Here is a 15,609-nt window from a genome sequence, read left to right on the forward strand (position 1 = left end):
TTCACTACGATTTTTTGTTCAGACCGCTGTCGACGAGCGACATTTGCAGGGGGAGAGAAGTCTATAGAAAGACGAACAAGTGTCCCCCAGAACTGACCCCGGCCTGGGATTATCTGAAAATCTATTGTGTGATTTCTAAAGGTAAGATTCAATCACATTCCCATTGGTTTTACTGCTCCCAGTGTGTTTTCCCCCCATATCTCCGCCTTTGTTTGTGCGTGGGCTTATTTAAAACAACTTGCATTTAGTTTTTCTTTTACGTGTAGAAATGTGTTTGTGTTATTTTAGGGTCGTATTATCACAACTCACTTTCTCTTGGTTACAAATCCATATTGGAGTTCATTTCCGCATACCTTGAACTCCTACGATCTTGTTCTGTCTGCTGCGGCCACAGGTTTAGTGGCGTTTAAAGTTGATTTTACGCAGCAAAATATCAGCTTCTTCTCAAACGCTATGAAATATTTTAATTGTCTACATTTCTATGTCGTTTGGTTTATGCGCTTTTACTGTATGTACCGAAAGTGGCAGGTGAGGTGAGGTTGAATCAGTCCTACCTCTGTCGGGAAATGTAGGGAATATTCAGTCAAGACATCCACAGAGGCTTCAGTTTTTTGTTTGTTTGTTTTCGATCGTTTATACTTAAATAATATGATAAGTACATTTTACGGAGTATTTTTGACAACCACCCGATCACTATTTTGAAGAAACTTGGAGATATTAGATATAGTGTGTGGAAAAAAATAAGTTTAGTTTCCAGTAATTTGCTTTAAAAACTTTTACATGTTAACTTGCCTGTTTTTCCCAGTGCCAAACATAAATAAGTCTAGTTTGGATGTGCAGAGAGATATTGTGTAATGTTGGCTCTTTCGCTGGAAGCTCATTGGATCAGACATTTGAAAGAAGACACCACACTAAAACCCACCCCTTCATTTGCGTTGCAAGCCTTCATTTAGCTCTGCTTTTTTTTCTAGAATAATTTTCAATGAAATCCATTTTAAAAGGATCTGTGTGACCTTTTAAAATGGCCTTGGTCAATATTCTTTTTCATCTTCTCTGAAAGAGTTTTTTCTTTAAATATCAACTCTGTCCTCCACGTTTTTAAAACCTTTTTATTTGTCAAGGTAACTTTAAACATTTATGAGAAAATCTGAAAACAAAGAATGTTTTAGGCTAGTGTATATCACAATAACATCATCTGCTTTACCACTGCAGATCAATTTATTTGCCTCTATAGTTTTATTATTTGATCAATTAAGGCTTAAGTTGTAAATGTTCCTGTAAATTTGGGTGAATCCCAGATAACTTTCATGAAGTGTGACGTATTATGATTAAATCAAATTAAGTACTAGTGACCTCCTGTTGATAAGTAGCACTCATAAGTAGACTTTTAGGAAAGTATAGAAAATTTCTCTTAACCAGTAATTGCCAGATTAGCTACCAAACGTCCCCAAACGGGTACAAATTGAAGGTTAGTCAGAAAAATGTCCCCAAGGCTCAAACAGGTCAATATGTGACCACTAAACCATCGCCAGGGCAGGAATGAGTTGATACTTGGTGAGTACCCAGGTTGGTACAGTTCATTGTAAGGTCACCATACAACATCTCCAAGGGGTGTTGGGGAACTGACGCTTCATCAGTAAGAAACATTGGCCTCTTTTTGTGCTAAATATAGGTAGGTACTTGATGACCAAAGCTGCAAAATTACCAGCACATTGTAAAATGAAATCAGAGGTAATTTAGCTGATGCTCTCCTGATTTCTGTGGGTTTTCTTCTTTCTTTCTTTCTTTTTTTTTTTAAAGACGAGGCATTTTGGCTGTCAGTTGGAGTAACAAACAATTTGGTCTGCATGGTATCAAGAAAATGGAAATTATCATACAATTGCTGGAAATTGCAGTAACGTTATAGATTTCTAAGTCCACATTCCTGGTACTTTTCATATCCACGTCCACCGCCACTATCAAAGTGCTTTAGCATCTAAAGATACACATCCAGTGTCAGCATTAAGAGCCATTAACTTCCTCCCACATGGTCTGAAGCATTACTAGTATTACAGCACGAAGGCCCAGCATTGAGAGTATAATTCAAAATACCACATCCAGACAGGCCTTGGCAATACACACTATCCTGTGATGACTACTGTTTTATGCAACTCTAATGTCCACCCAAGGTGCCCTACACCTTCTGTGACTGTTTAAGAATGGCTTAAACTTGTGCCGGCACATCTTTAATTTGCAACCGTGTTTGCCGCGTTGACATTTGGATCATTAACTGTAATTGTATCATTTATTATTCTTGACTGTGAATCATCGCCAGTCATTACAACGCATCTGGATCAGAGCCAACATGTGTGTGATATCCTGCTGGGTTTGAACGAAAGCCTCCTGCTGGAGCCGCTTAGTGTGCCAAGGACTGAACAGGACTTGGTTCTCTTGGTTGATGCCAATCTGGCTCGTAGTTCGGCACCAGACAGGGGCAGGTTTGGAAAGCTGTTCCTGTCTGTCCTCGGGGGGGGGGGAAAGGGTGGGATGGTGGTTGGATGTCCGCAGGGGGTGACTTACAGTAGATTTCGCTGTTACATCTGTGGATACAAAGTGCTAATCCCTGCCCCCTCCATCTAATGCCCTGATACTGTCCTACATTAGCGGACATTACACTTTTTAAAGGGGATTAGTGAAAGTCTTATATCCTGGCCTCTTGGTTTATGTTTTTGTCTCTCCTGGATCTGGACCCGCTTCTGTCTGGATCCAGTGATGCCCAACGCTGAACTTTCCACAGGCTCAGTTACAGCTTTTCACCCCACTCATTGTCTTTGAATGCATCGTGTTAAGCATTCTAGCGTTTCCATAGAGAGGGAACAACAAAGGGTTTTCCATTGAGGTTAGTGCGGTAAAAGTCTAATAAAATGTCCATAGATTTGCCTTTCACCAATATTTATTTAGCAATGGAGCTTTCAGTCCAAATATTTAAGACTATTATGGTTTTCTTTGCTGTTCTTTATTGTTGAAGCAGGGCCAGCAAGTAATCAAAATGTTCTTTTTCTTGCTTTAAAATGAGAAAAGAACATACTGTAAGCTATCTAAAGCTTCTATTATCATTATCAATAACCTAATTGTTTTTCCATAAAAATATCCCATTCATTGGACAGATTTCTGCTGTTTCTGACACTCATTCTCTTCTTACAGTTGTATATTGTTTACCAAGTACAGTTGGAAATGGCCAACAAGTCATTAAGGCAATTATTTACCATCAGCAGTTAGCTGAATCAAAAGTCACTTGCTCAAATGTCTTAACCAATAACATTGTTGTTGTTTTTCCCCTATGCATGGCGGTTTTAAAAACCACGCTGAGTACGACCAGGTTCAGGTCATGTCTCTGCAAAGATGCCTGAGTTAACCATGCATGAGTCCCGCAGCTTCCCGACGGTATCGGTTCTGCTGCTGTTCCTCTGAAAACATTACTGCTGATAATTTTTTCATTGCTGTGGTGAGGAGGGAGGGATCTACATTCCACGTCTGATTGAAGAGAAATTTTTTCACTGTTGGATGATTGTTGGGTTGTGGCTGTTTCTGTACGCCTCCTCCCTGTTACACTTCTATGAGATATTGAGAAGAGTGAGGACGGGTAGGATGTGTGGCTGAAATGGAAAGAAATCAACTGGGAAGTTTTACTTGGTAGATAGGTGCCACAAAATAAGACTGCGTTGCTTTCAGACTTGTTTTGTCACCTTTTGGGGAAAAAATGTGAAGCATTGGTCTTGTTCTCTTTGTCCATTGCTTTTTAAGTCTCCCAGGAAGTCATGGGTTCTGAAAATTGTGCAACTTGACATTTGTGTAATCCAGAAACTGTGATGAATGTATGACAGAAAATACATGGGAGGTTACGGGGGGGGGCTCTGAGTCAGGGTTTAATTCCTTGAAGTAAATGATGTAATTTTAACATTTGCGTAAGCTTAGTTGTAATGTATGACAACTGTAATTGTTCATCCTCTAGATGGTCTACTACAGATTTATAATAACACAAGAAAAGTAGCGTACAGAGATGGTAAGTTACATTGATAGAAAACGACTGTACAGCTCTCTCAAGTGTGTTTAGTTTGCTAATGCTACATTAAATGTTTAAAACTTGGCTTTGATTTCAGAGCCACTCCACATGAATTAATGAAATGGTACATTTATAAAAGTAGTACAGAGGTTTTTCATAACCTTGGCCAAAGGATCTGTGTGACCTACAGCTAGTTTCCATTAGCTATAGCATGCTAACACTAATGTTTATTAGATGTTTTAAGTATAATTTTATGTTCACTTGAGAGTGCACACTAAATTCATCATGTGGTGCATGCTTAAGCAGTACCAGTGTTTTTCACACAGATCCAAATGGACTGTGTGACTTTGTGGCATTAGCTAAGCAAACTAATAACCTTAGCATGCTAGTGCTAGCATCCATACAATGTTGCTTTGTTTTAACAACTATCCTTTTTTCATCATGCGGTTTCTCACATTATCAGTTGGAAAAGACTGTCATGCCTGAGCTGATTTGGGTTAACATTAACTTTATTAATAATAGTGTACACAGCTTTAAAATTAAAAATAAATATTTAAGACTAACTATTGCTCCTTACTGACCCTAAAGAGGATTTTCATGATTGTTCTTTTTTCCACAGTTGCATGCAGTAAAGCCATTAAAAACATGCTACAACTCAAACTGTTACTGAATGAGTATTTGTTGGATATTTCTGAATAACATAGGAAGTAATTTCTAAATGTCATAGGGACTGAGGCTCATGATTTGTTTGTGGATTGTCGATAAAAATGTAATTTCCCTTTGAGATCATTAAAGTATTTTAAGCGGTCGTTGTTACTTGATTACATGTGATTTTATGTTCACTAAAAAGATAATTATTTATTTTGAACACTTTTTTCAGTCGTTGAACTTGTGTTTGACAAACTTTCTGTGTTCTTTCTTATCTCTTCATTCCCTTGCCCTGGTATCCTATGCAGCACATTCCTCCTACTACCTGAAAAATGTATTATCTTTTGCATTTCCTCAGAGTTCAGGCAGACTCTAACTCGTAGCATTGACAGTTCAAAATGAAACTCCCCTCGCAGGCCTTCAGACTGGGCTTTGGCTGCAGATTTGTGCACTAAGCTTGGCTTGTGAACACACAGAGCCATCATGATGTGCTTCAGTCCGCTTTTTGTTTGCACCCAGTGGGGAACTCTTGAGTAGTTTCCTTTTCAATATAGCAGAAGTCAGTGGGACAATGTGGCTACTCTTTTCCTCTCAGTCTCAAACAAAGTAAAACAGGGCACTCTCTGTGTTGTCAGTTCATCCTCTTCCTTCCTAACATCAGCCAAACACCATGGATGGGGGGGATGTCCCTTCTTTTAAATTCAAAAAGGGGCCTGGAAAAACTTGAATCTCCCAGCAACGACTATGTATTCAATATTCAGGCGTTTTCTTTATGTCGGTTCTGATAAAGATTGCGGTCTGTGGACATGCATCTTCTCCTTGTTTTGTAAACTTTATTCCGGTGCAGGCTGTGCAAATGAGCCCTTTTTACTCCTTCCGTCTTGTTATCAGGTCGGTGTAATGTGAATCTGGTCTGCGCTCAGGCACCTCCTCAGAGACTTCTCACATTTCCTTTGATTCACAGTCAGATCCCAGAGGGAGTAAACAGCTACGCTCCAGTTTACAGCCACCGTACTATATCCACTGGCCTAATTTGACTCATTAAAGTAGCGGCAGTGAATCAACTGACAGAACAAGGACTCTCAGCCATTCTGCTGCTGCCCATTTTGTTTCCCGTCAGTGGTCGACAGAGTTGTTTGGCTTATTTCCAGATAAGCAGCTTAGATTAATTCAGTTTAATGTTGCCAAAGGAAATTGCCGTAATATGTTGGCTGTTTTTGAGGATATGAAGGGTTAAACCTGGCACTGCTGTGGACTTGGCTTTATCACTTGACATTACGGTCACTTCAAAACACTCTAAAAATGTGCCCTTCAAGCTCGGGGCCTCTTTATCTGTGCTTGTGGTGCTTAGACAAATGTCTCAGCGACTTTGTGCATGTTTCATAGTAATTAGCAGCAGTTTAACTTCTCTAAACAAACTTCCTCTGTCTGATCACACTAACAGCTTTAGTGAGTCAGATAAGGTTGTCCATCACTTCCTGTCACCCACCACATTAAATCCATTAGCTGTTCTCACATCCTCACTTATTGATTCATAGCGAACTGTGCGCCCTGACAGCCTGATCGGTTACTGTTGTCCAAGCAGAAGATGAGAAATTTGTGGCTTGGCATCCAGGTGGACTTAGTACACAATATGTTAGGATTTATTCTGCTGGGATTGACGACTTCAAAATCTGTGGGGAAATGATGAAGAGTTGTGTAAATTACTAAAAATAGTTCTCACTGGATGGATTGGTAACAATACAGCTTTGTGACCTAAGAAAACCAGCTAACTTTTTACTTTCAGCATTCATGTAGGATTTTAATTTGCAGGTATATGTATATATATATTTTCATCCACGGATCACATGATGTACTGAAATACTGCACAGAAGTTGAATGGTTAATCTGAACTATGTTTGTTGACTTTATCAAGCCATACAAGCTAATAAGCTATGAACATTAGCATTCTAACGTTTCAAGTTTCAACTGTATTTTTTTATGATTTGCTACACAGTGCACAAGATTCATGACATGACAGTAAAGTGCAGCTACAAAGTTTGAACATAATATCAAACTATGCAGCTTTGTAGCCTAAGCTGAGACATACTGTATCTAATGCTAGCTTTAGTATTGCAATTCCAGTAAAATCTTAACATTTAATAAGCTATGTAGTGCACAAGAGATTAATTTTGTGGTAAAACTAGCAGTTCAGTGGCTTTACATCAGTAAATCTAACCAAAATGTACTTTTGCCAAAACAGACGTTAAAAATGCTTCAGCAAAATGTGAAAATTTCTACTATAAATCCACTTTAAAGTTTATTGAAAATGTATCCCAATAATAGGCCGAAGTTAAAGTATTTTGGTCAAAATGTAAATTTCCTACATTGAACAACATGGAGGATAGGACACAGAGTTCCGGACGTTTGTTAAAGTCCTGGGTGTTGTTAAGGAGTTTTGGTTCCCTTTTAAGAGGGGTGTTCATGATGTGGCGGGTGGCCTGTATGTCGCATACTGTAGTTCTCTGATCCAGATGGTTCAAGAAGCTTTACAGATGTGTGCTTCAATAATCTGCTTTATTTGCTTGTCAGCCCAAACATAAAACCAGCAAGTCTGTGAGAAATCAGATTTATACCAGATGGGGTAAAATACTTTTTTTCCTGTTTTTTAAACAACAAAGACATAAGATCCTCTTACTTGAATGTGTATTGGATAACAACATGCGCACATTTTTTTTCATGCAAATATTTTTAGCATTCAGTTGAGTAAAAATGACCTGTTTTTAAGAAGCTTTCACTTTTTTTTTCCCCCTGACATGCTGATCTCTGGTAGCCTAGTTGGCTGCTGGCCTGTAAGCGAGTCCAAATAGGGATAAGTTTTCTCATGTAGTTGTTGGCAAAAAGACAAATGAGCGTATTTCCTAAAACTTTTTTGCTTTATTAGATTTGTGTGGGCCTAATGCTCTTAAGCAAGTGTATAAAGTCTACCAGAGAGACGAGCAACATCTCAGATGTTTTTCTTACCACCCTGCCTGTCAGAAAGGACTAAACCTAAATAAGAGATCAGCACAAACTCCTTGGAGCTTGTTAGGAATACGACTGGAATATGAGCAGAGTTCATCCCGGGGGCCCTAAAACCTGATTTATTCCTGCTGTGATACGAAGAAGAGCTTAGGACAGCAACGTTTAGATCTGCTGGGATGGTTTTAAGATGCTAGGAAATGTTGATATTCCCTGAAGGTGTATTCACCTTCACCCACGCAATCCTCTGCCACACCCTTATCGGGAACCTGTTGTTGCTCTGGAGACACTCCCTGTTTGACTCGCCTGTGGGACGGGGGCAGGACTGCATGTTCTCACCACTGACAGCAGCCTTACTCATCCCTTTTGTCACAGCAGAGACGTCCTCTTATCTGATCATTTCAGCAGTTTTGACGTGACGGCTGAGTCAAAGGAGTTTAAAATAAAAGTGGTGAAACTGTGAGAGATGTTTTTGGTTTTTGCAGCAGAAGCGTCGCTCTCAGACAGATCGAATATGCAGCGTTAGCGTGGAATGTCACACTAGTGTTTCAGCAGCGAAAGCTGGAAAGTGTCCACGTCTGCTTTGTCTGTCGCAACTTGCTCTCTGGCAGCTTTTCACGGATGCGCATTCCTGGTTTTACTGTGAAGGCAGTTTTTTTTTTGTTTTTTTTTTTGGAAGAAGCCTCCTGAAGTTATTCTGTTGCCTAACAAGACGGGTGGGAGGTGCTGAGTATGAAATGCGGGTTTCTCCCAAAGCTAGGCCCCCGTGTTACTGTTGTAGTGCTGGTGGTAGAGAAGTGCGAGTGAAAAGAAGGCATCACTTATTAACTAGAAGAGAGCAAAGTCCAGTGTGAAGTTTACAATCTGACCTAGCATTTAACTGTAAACTGGCTGATAAGACTCGAAACTCAGCAGGACGAATAGAAAATAAAATGTAAGCCCGGATTAACTCTTAGTTTTACTTTTTACTGTAATCTTCCGTTTTAAATCTTTTCATCATAGAAAGATTTTAAGGTTTTCCATAAGAGTTTAGCAATCTTATCAAAAATAAAACAAAATGTCTGCAGTGTCAGACATGAGTTGGGCCAGGAGATGAAACCTTCAACAAAACAGAGCCGCGTATGTTGCCAAGGCGATCAGCAGGGCGTGTCACTAGACTGCAATAGTTGACTGAACCCGCTGCCTTGCCTAAGAGGAACAAAGCAGCACCAAATACTCTCCCTGATTTCCAGAGAATGGCAACATGCTGTGTGGGGGGGAAACAATGTTTAAAACAGCCTTTCAAAACTTTAACAAGAGCTATTCATAGCATCAATCGATTGATTTCCATTAGCGGCTGGTGAATATTGAGGATGTTTTTCAGTAAATTGAAGCTGCGCCTGTTGGAAAGGTGAGCGTGAACGTTGACTGTAAGAGCAGCCGTCAGCGGACGCTTGATGAGTCAGTGCATCATGTAGCTGCAAGTACAGACAATCCTCTAGGGCCTGGTCCTGTGGGGATATCATGCCAGAGTCACTGCAGCTGAAACTCTGAGTGGCTGATCTCTGTGGAAGTGAACAGAGATAAAGAAACAAGTTGAAACATTACAAAACGATCACATATTTTCTCTGAAACATGGAGGATGGGGAGGGGAAGGCGAACGGTGCATGTGTTGTAGAAAACACGGAAGCATTTTATAGGGTTAAAACTACAAACTTCGGTGGTTTTAATTTTAATTTTATGTGATTTGACTAACACACACATTTGAAGTAAAAAGAATATAGCACATGGTTCTGTTTTGCAAATAAAAATGATTAGAAACATTTTGTTTTCAGTTTCCTCTCCTCTTCTACTGCCAAAAAAGTCCAGGATGGCCTGTGTTTCAGCATAAACTCTGCAGGTTAGGGAAGATTTTTCATTTTGAGAGAACATTAGTGAATAAACAACATCATAAAGAACAAGGAAGACAGGTCAGGGAGGGAGTTATGGAGAGGTCTAAAGCAGGATTGGGTTTAAAAATATCCCAAATTCTGAACACATCACTGAACAACTTTCAGTACAAAAAAGAACTGAGACTTTGTACAAGCTTTGTCTCGGTTATCTTTAATTCCTGTACTTTGATCACTCTGTCACCCTGACTTTGTTTTTATAGCTCACCCTCTGCCAACGCAGCAGCTAGACATTATGTACATTTGTCAGCTTGTTTTATTGGTTGTAATAATGGAAGATTCTCATAGATTCTTACTGCCGTGCTAAAACCAGATGTCTCGCAACAGCTACAGGGAATGATCTTTTTTTTTTTTTTAATTCATTGTCTTGTTATTTGAAATCTTTGTATACCTTAAGTCCATCATGAAACACGCACACAATGTGGCCCGGCAATTTGCCTAACAAAGCCGTCTGTAACAGCCAAACATCTGAAAGCACTTGAAAGCAGCACAGTGTATTCATTGTGCCGGTTAGTTATGTGTCACAGCCAGTGGCAGGCAGCTATTATAAATGCAGATTTTCAAGGGAGTTTCTGTGGTGAATGTCATCTGAGCTGCAGAAATGTGGCGACCGTATCCCGACAGTGGTTGTTTACTCCGGAAAATAAAGACGATGCACAAAGAATCTCAGCGCACGAAGAGAAAATGCTTGCGTTGACTAGGAGACCGTATGCACTGGTCCAGGTCCTACTGCACTGTTTGTTTTTTCTTACAAAGGGGTGGATTGGTTTTATTGCAAAATGCACGCAAATTCAACAACTTACTAGAGTGAAGCTGTATCTGGTTTGAGTAACTAATGTAGCACGAAGCATGATTACATGATGTCAAGGTGTGTAGAATGAGCATGTGCTGGCAAGTAACTGTAAATATGCAACCTGAAGAGAGATTGGTGGGTAATTACACAACTGTAGCTGTTTGAAACTGTGTTTTGATTACTATATGAACATATCTTAAAGAACATAAACGTGAAGTATTTAGTGTTTTCTCATGTTTTGTGGGCGACGAGGTGTCGGCTCACTGTACAAACACACACACACACACACACACACCCACACACACACACACACACACTCAGGCTTACCAGAATCTAAACCTGACAGGCGAGTTTATCGTCATACGTCAGCAGGAGGCTGCTTCAAGCTGCTTGGGTGGGGACCAGGGGGTTAAAGGTCGTTGCTGAGAATTTCTGACATGCTGCTGTTTCTCCGCCCACTTCGCCCTCCCTTCTCCTGGAACCACAACGCTGCTGCTGCTGCTGCTGCCTCTGATGCTGCTGCTGCTTTGTGTTGTCGTTTTCAGGTCAGAGTGCCTGGCTGCAGGGTAGGAGGGTCCGTCTCGGGATCTGTCACGGTGGCAGACGAGAAAGCAAAACGACAGCGCTTGTGCAAGGAGGCAGAGAGCGTGCCAGAATGCTTAGTAATTCATGAAAGGATGGGCGTGTAGTCGGATGTGTCTTGATCATTTGGAGTGAAGGAAATCTGGGAAAATCATTATTTTATTATATTTCAGGTTGGCTCCGTCGTTGCTCCTTTGATAACGGACAAGGATGGAGATGCACAGTAAGTCGTTCAGCCCCCTTTTTGTGTGTGTGTATATAATTTCTCTGCATTTCTTTTCTTCGCTGCCTGTTTTAGTGATGTTGTCGTTTTTATCCACTGCATTCTTTTCACAGTCACGTCATATTGTTGTTATTTGGTTTCCCTCTTTCGTCTGGCTCATCTAATGCTTTAAGATGGCCTGAATTTTATGTCAAATTTAGTCATTTCTGAAATCATTGTCACCTTTTCTAGCATCATAGAGATCCATCCTGCGGCTTTTGGAGGTTTGTCGCTTAAACCTTCTCAAACTGCAATAAAGGGAAAAGCAAATCTTCTCTTATGTTGGTATCTGACGTCTCCGGGTCACAAGTGATTAAATAGAATAAATGCTATAAACCAACACAGAACAAAATCTGTTGTTGAAAGAATCAATTAGTAGAATTAAGTTAATTAACTTGCCAGATAACTAGTTGATTATCTACTAAATTATTATACAATATTTTTTTCTGAAACATTAAAAAAATCAAGTTTTCCTCTGAAGGAAGGTTTGCAAAAGCTGAAAAAATGTTTCAGTAAATACAATAAAGTATTTCTTTTAAAACTTGCAGTGCCACACTCAAGTTTTGTTCTTTTGTTTTGTGTGTTTATTTGTCAGTATGTTGCTGCTTTTGTGCATTTGCAATTATACCCTAGAATAAAATTTCATTACATTGTATGCTAGCCAGATTGAGCTCTGTATCACAACTGATTGAGATGTTGAAATGCCGTTTTTGATGGAAATCTGCCGTTTATTTCCCAGTTCGAACTGGGAAATAAACATTTGCATTTGTACATTTGACACTCCGCCTCTAAAACTGACAGAAAATTATTGCCGTTATTATCTCTAGATTTACATTCTTGAGGAATAAACAAAGTTAAAATCAGACAAAATAATTCTTTGAGTTTTATCAAAATAATTTTTTTGTTTAATATCTTAAAGGTTAGGATCACTTTTATGGCTCTATTTATGGGACAGGCTTTTAATTATAACATGTCCAAAGTTCAGTTATTGTTTTCTTGTATTAGCGTAAGGGTCGTCTTTTGGAAACAACTTTGTGTTCAAGAATGGTTGATGACTAACAAATCAAATTTAAGTAAAATATATATTTTTTTCTTTAATCAGAGAAGGCTCTGATAGCATGGAGGCTGAAATGTTGTCAATAATCTCTTTGACGATAAGTTTTCTTATCCTGAATAATTTTGTTTTTAGTGTTCTCACTTCAGCTTGGCATCAGAAACAAAGATTTCTGAAATCTAGCAGCTAGATTTCTGTTCAAGTTGGAACATGCAGCTTTTATAAAAATATATTTTTTTACATATTGAAACATTTCATTTATAAAACATAAAACTGTCACCAAGTCATGACAGTATAACAAGTCAGATAATCAGTGAAAAACTGGAGCTCCGCTGCCTCTTCAGTGTGGTCCTACTGCCATCGGCAGAAATAAACCTCTCTCGGTCTGAAACAACCAAGGGATCTGATCTCATGAATTTAAATGTACCTGCACCATTTCTGATCTTCTCTTCCTATTTTTGTGTTTTTCAGTGAGCGAGATGGATAGTGGCATGGTAAAGGTCAAGGAGTGGAATCAGTCATATTACGGTCACGACTCGGGCATCCAGTCTGGGGCCACCACCATCAGAGACGATGACGGCGACTACAAAACCACCACGCGTTATGTCACAACCACCACTGTCACCAAAGAGCAGCCCGGTGAGACAAAGCAATCGTAAAAAATGACCAATTTTGTGGAAATTTCTCCTTTGATGTCAGTTTGACCACCGCTTGCTGTATTCCAGACTTGGAGACCCAGTACACACTGAGCAGAGCTCAGCGTGTTCGGGCTGCGATGTTCCCCGAGTCGATGGAAGAAAGCACCACCATCCTGTCGACCCAGACAGACCCGTCCCAGATGACCAACGTCCAGCGGCTGGCCGAGCCCTCCCAGATGCTCAAACAGGCCATCATCCATCTGATCAACTACCAGGACGATGCCGAGCTGGCCACCAGGGCCATCCCGGAGCTCACCAAGCTGCTCAACGATGAAGATCAGGTGATAAACACGGGGACATGCAGCCAGGCTAAATCACACTGTGATCTGGCTTGTTGGTTCATTTTGTTTATCATCAAAAAATATTAGCTAGCATTGCAACAGTCAAATAAAAACTCTCCCCTCCCTAAATATTTAATCTCCATAAACAGGTGGTGGTCAGCAAGGCGGCACAGATTGTGAACCAGCTCACCCATAAGGAGGCCTCCCGCCGCGCCCTGATGCAGTCCCCTCAGATGGTGGCGGCGGTGGTCCGGGCTTTGCAGAACTCAAACAATATGGAAACCACCAAGGCGGCAGCCAGCATCCTCCACAACTTGTCCCACCAGAGGGAGGGCCTGCTCGCCATCTTCAAGTCAGGAGGCATCCCCGCTCTTGTCCGCATGCTCAGGTACTGCTGGAAAATGGGCTTCACGTCCCGCTCTTTATTCCTCATTTTCTACACACACCTGGTTTGAGTTGCTATAAAGTCCTGATGGCACATCACATAAACTATTCATAGCTACGTCATTTGGCTCAGAATATATCCCTCTCAGCACTTGAGATTAGATCTACGGCCTGAGCCCGACCCAAAAGTTTGGGCCAAAATTATTTGCTTGATGTACAGCACAAGGGAAACCAAACATGAATGCACCACAAAAAGTTTTACTTATTTACTTATTAGTGTAAATAGAGGAGTAGATGGTTTAGCTTGTTGAGGAAAGGAAGTGCGTGAGTAGGGTGGAGAAGTTAATCAGGCTGTAACAAACACAGCTCTGTCCTGCTGGAGCAGTTGCAGAGATGTTCTCCTTTCAGTCACACATCCCAGATGATTTTCACTTGACTCACCTTGTGGTTACAACAACCAACAAGATGGAGCTGGAAGATGTTAAATCTAAAAACAGGAGAAGTTGCTCTGCTTTTAAATAAAAAGGAAAGCAGCAAAATCTTTATTAAATTATGTCGGGTTTACTAATTTACTTGGACACAATGCCTATGGGTTCGAACCAGGTCGGGTTGGATTTTTTTTTTTGTTGTAGGCCTGATCTAAACTCCGCTCCACACATACAGCTGTAATCTTTAAGAAACCTGCATCTTACTAATGATGGTATGTTTCCACACAGTTTTAATACACATCTTTGAGAATTTGGCTCATAATACAATGCAGAATAAAACATACAGAAGATATGTCCTGCTCCTTCATAAATGCAGGGCAGTTCTTTGAATGTCATAAAAGGTAATGACTACTGGTTTAACTTCGTTCTTTGCGAGGCTTGATCAGGCTGAGGACATTTGGGAACAACGGGCAGAGCCGAGACGCCATCACAGACACAAAACTGATGCAGCCAACGCAGTCTCTCTTTAGCTTAGTGCTATTGTAAGGGCTTACAAACTCATATTGGTGGTGAAAACACAAATTTGTGTTGTAATTCTACAAAATGTCTTGCAAGTCTTCCACGCAAAATACATTTATTTGTTTTTTATGCATTTTTTAAAAAGCTGCTCGCTGGCTGTCGATACAGGTGGAGCTGGCATAAAGTCGCAGACGGCACAGCAACAATATGAGTTGTTGAGTTCGTTCAGAGATTAATTTAAAACTTAAATGTTGCACCCATTCTTGAGATGAAATCATGTCAAGACTTCCCAAGAATTTCCCCTGCACAGAATCATTGTTTGTAAAACATTTAGCCACTGCCTCAGTTCCATCTACAGTAACCAGGACAGGAAACAAAATGCAAAAAATCCAGTTTATTAGATTTAATTGCGGGGTTGGGAGTGCAATGAACTGGTCGCATCCAACTTTCTTCAGCAGACCGACAGCTTGTTGGCCTGAATGAAAGCTGGAAGTGACTCTCTTAGTGTTGCTGCTTCTGACTCAGCCTACATTCTCCATCATTTCACAGACATTAAAAGGAATCCACACCCAGTACGTCACTCTTTTTCATCGCCACATTTTTATTTTCTCAGACAGCTTAGGTCTGCTGATTTTATGTTTCCTTGAAAATCTCGGAAGTTGCACTGGAACATATTAGAACATAATGTTTCTGACGCGTTCCAGAGCCTCATGAAATGTTATTTTTGTTGACTGAAACTGAAAACATACAAGTATTGTCAACTACTCTCATATGTGAAAATTGGATCAAAACTAAACTTCATAAAAAGTCAGCCAGAATGTCAATCATGAAGATGATTATCACTTTTATGCACTAATAAATGTCTGAAGATGAGAACTCAATCAGATATAATTGTAGCCATGTTAAAAAAAAAAAAAAAAAAAAAAGGTAGAACTGGCTATTAATCAACTCCATTCTTTGATTAATTTCTTCTTAAACGGTTTTCCTTTA

General features: G+C 40.1%; 1 protein-coding gene and 1 long non-coding RNA gene across 3 annotated transcripts in view; one reads left to right on the forward strand and one right to left on the reverse strand.

The window, feature by feature from the left end:
• LOC102226016 (junction plakoglobin-like) overlaps positions 1 to 15,609 on the forward strand; it is a 23,688-nt gene continuing 8,079 nt past the window's right edge. The window contains exons 1-5 of one of the 2 annotated variants that reach the window (XM_005810342.3): positions 3 to 141; positions 11,167 to 11,216; positions 12,781 to 12,948; positions 13,035 to 13,288; positions 13,438 to 13,676. In XM_005810342.3, coding sequence (XP_005810399.1) covers positions 11,204 to 11,216; positions 12,781 to 12,948; positions 13,035 to 13,288; positions 13,438 to 13,676 — 674 coding nt within the window. In that variant the 5' untranslated portion in view covers positions 3 to 141; positions 11,167 to 11,203. Of the gene's footprint in view, positions 142 to 11,166; positions 11,217 to 12,780; positions 12,949 to 13,034; positions 13,289 to 13,437; positions 13,677 to 15,609 lie in introns of both variants that reach the window. The other variant, XM_023334621.1, reaches the window with a different exon arrangement.
• On the reverse strand, positions 8,310 to 11,160 carry LOC111608714. The gene is made up of 2 exons (XR_002752814.1): positions 10,739 to 11,160; positions 8,310 to 9,234 (listed from the first exon to the last, which is right to left on the reverse strand). It is a non-coding gene; the product is annotated as an uncharacterized LOC111608714 (long non-coding RNA).

The sequence above is a fragment of the Xiphophorus maculatus genome, chromosome 5 (assembly GCF_002775205.1).
Source record: "Xiphophorus maculatus strain JP 163 A chromosome 5, X_maculatus-5.0-male, whole genome shotgun sequence".
Taxonomy (NCBI): domain Eukaryota; kingdom Metazoa; phylum Chordata; class Actinopteri; order Cyprinodontiformes; family Poeciliidae; genus Xiphophorus; species Xiphophorus maculatus.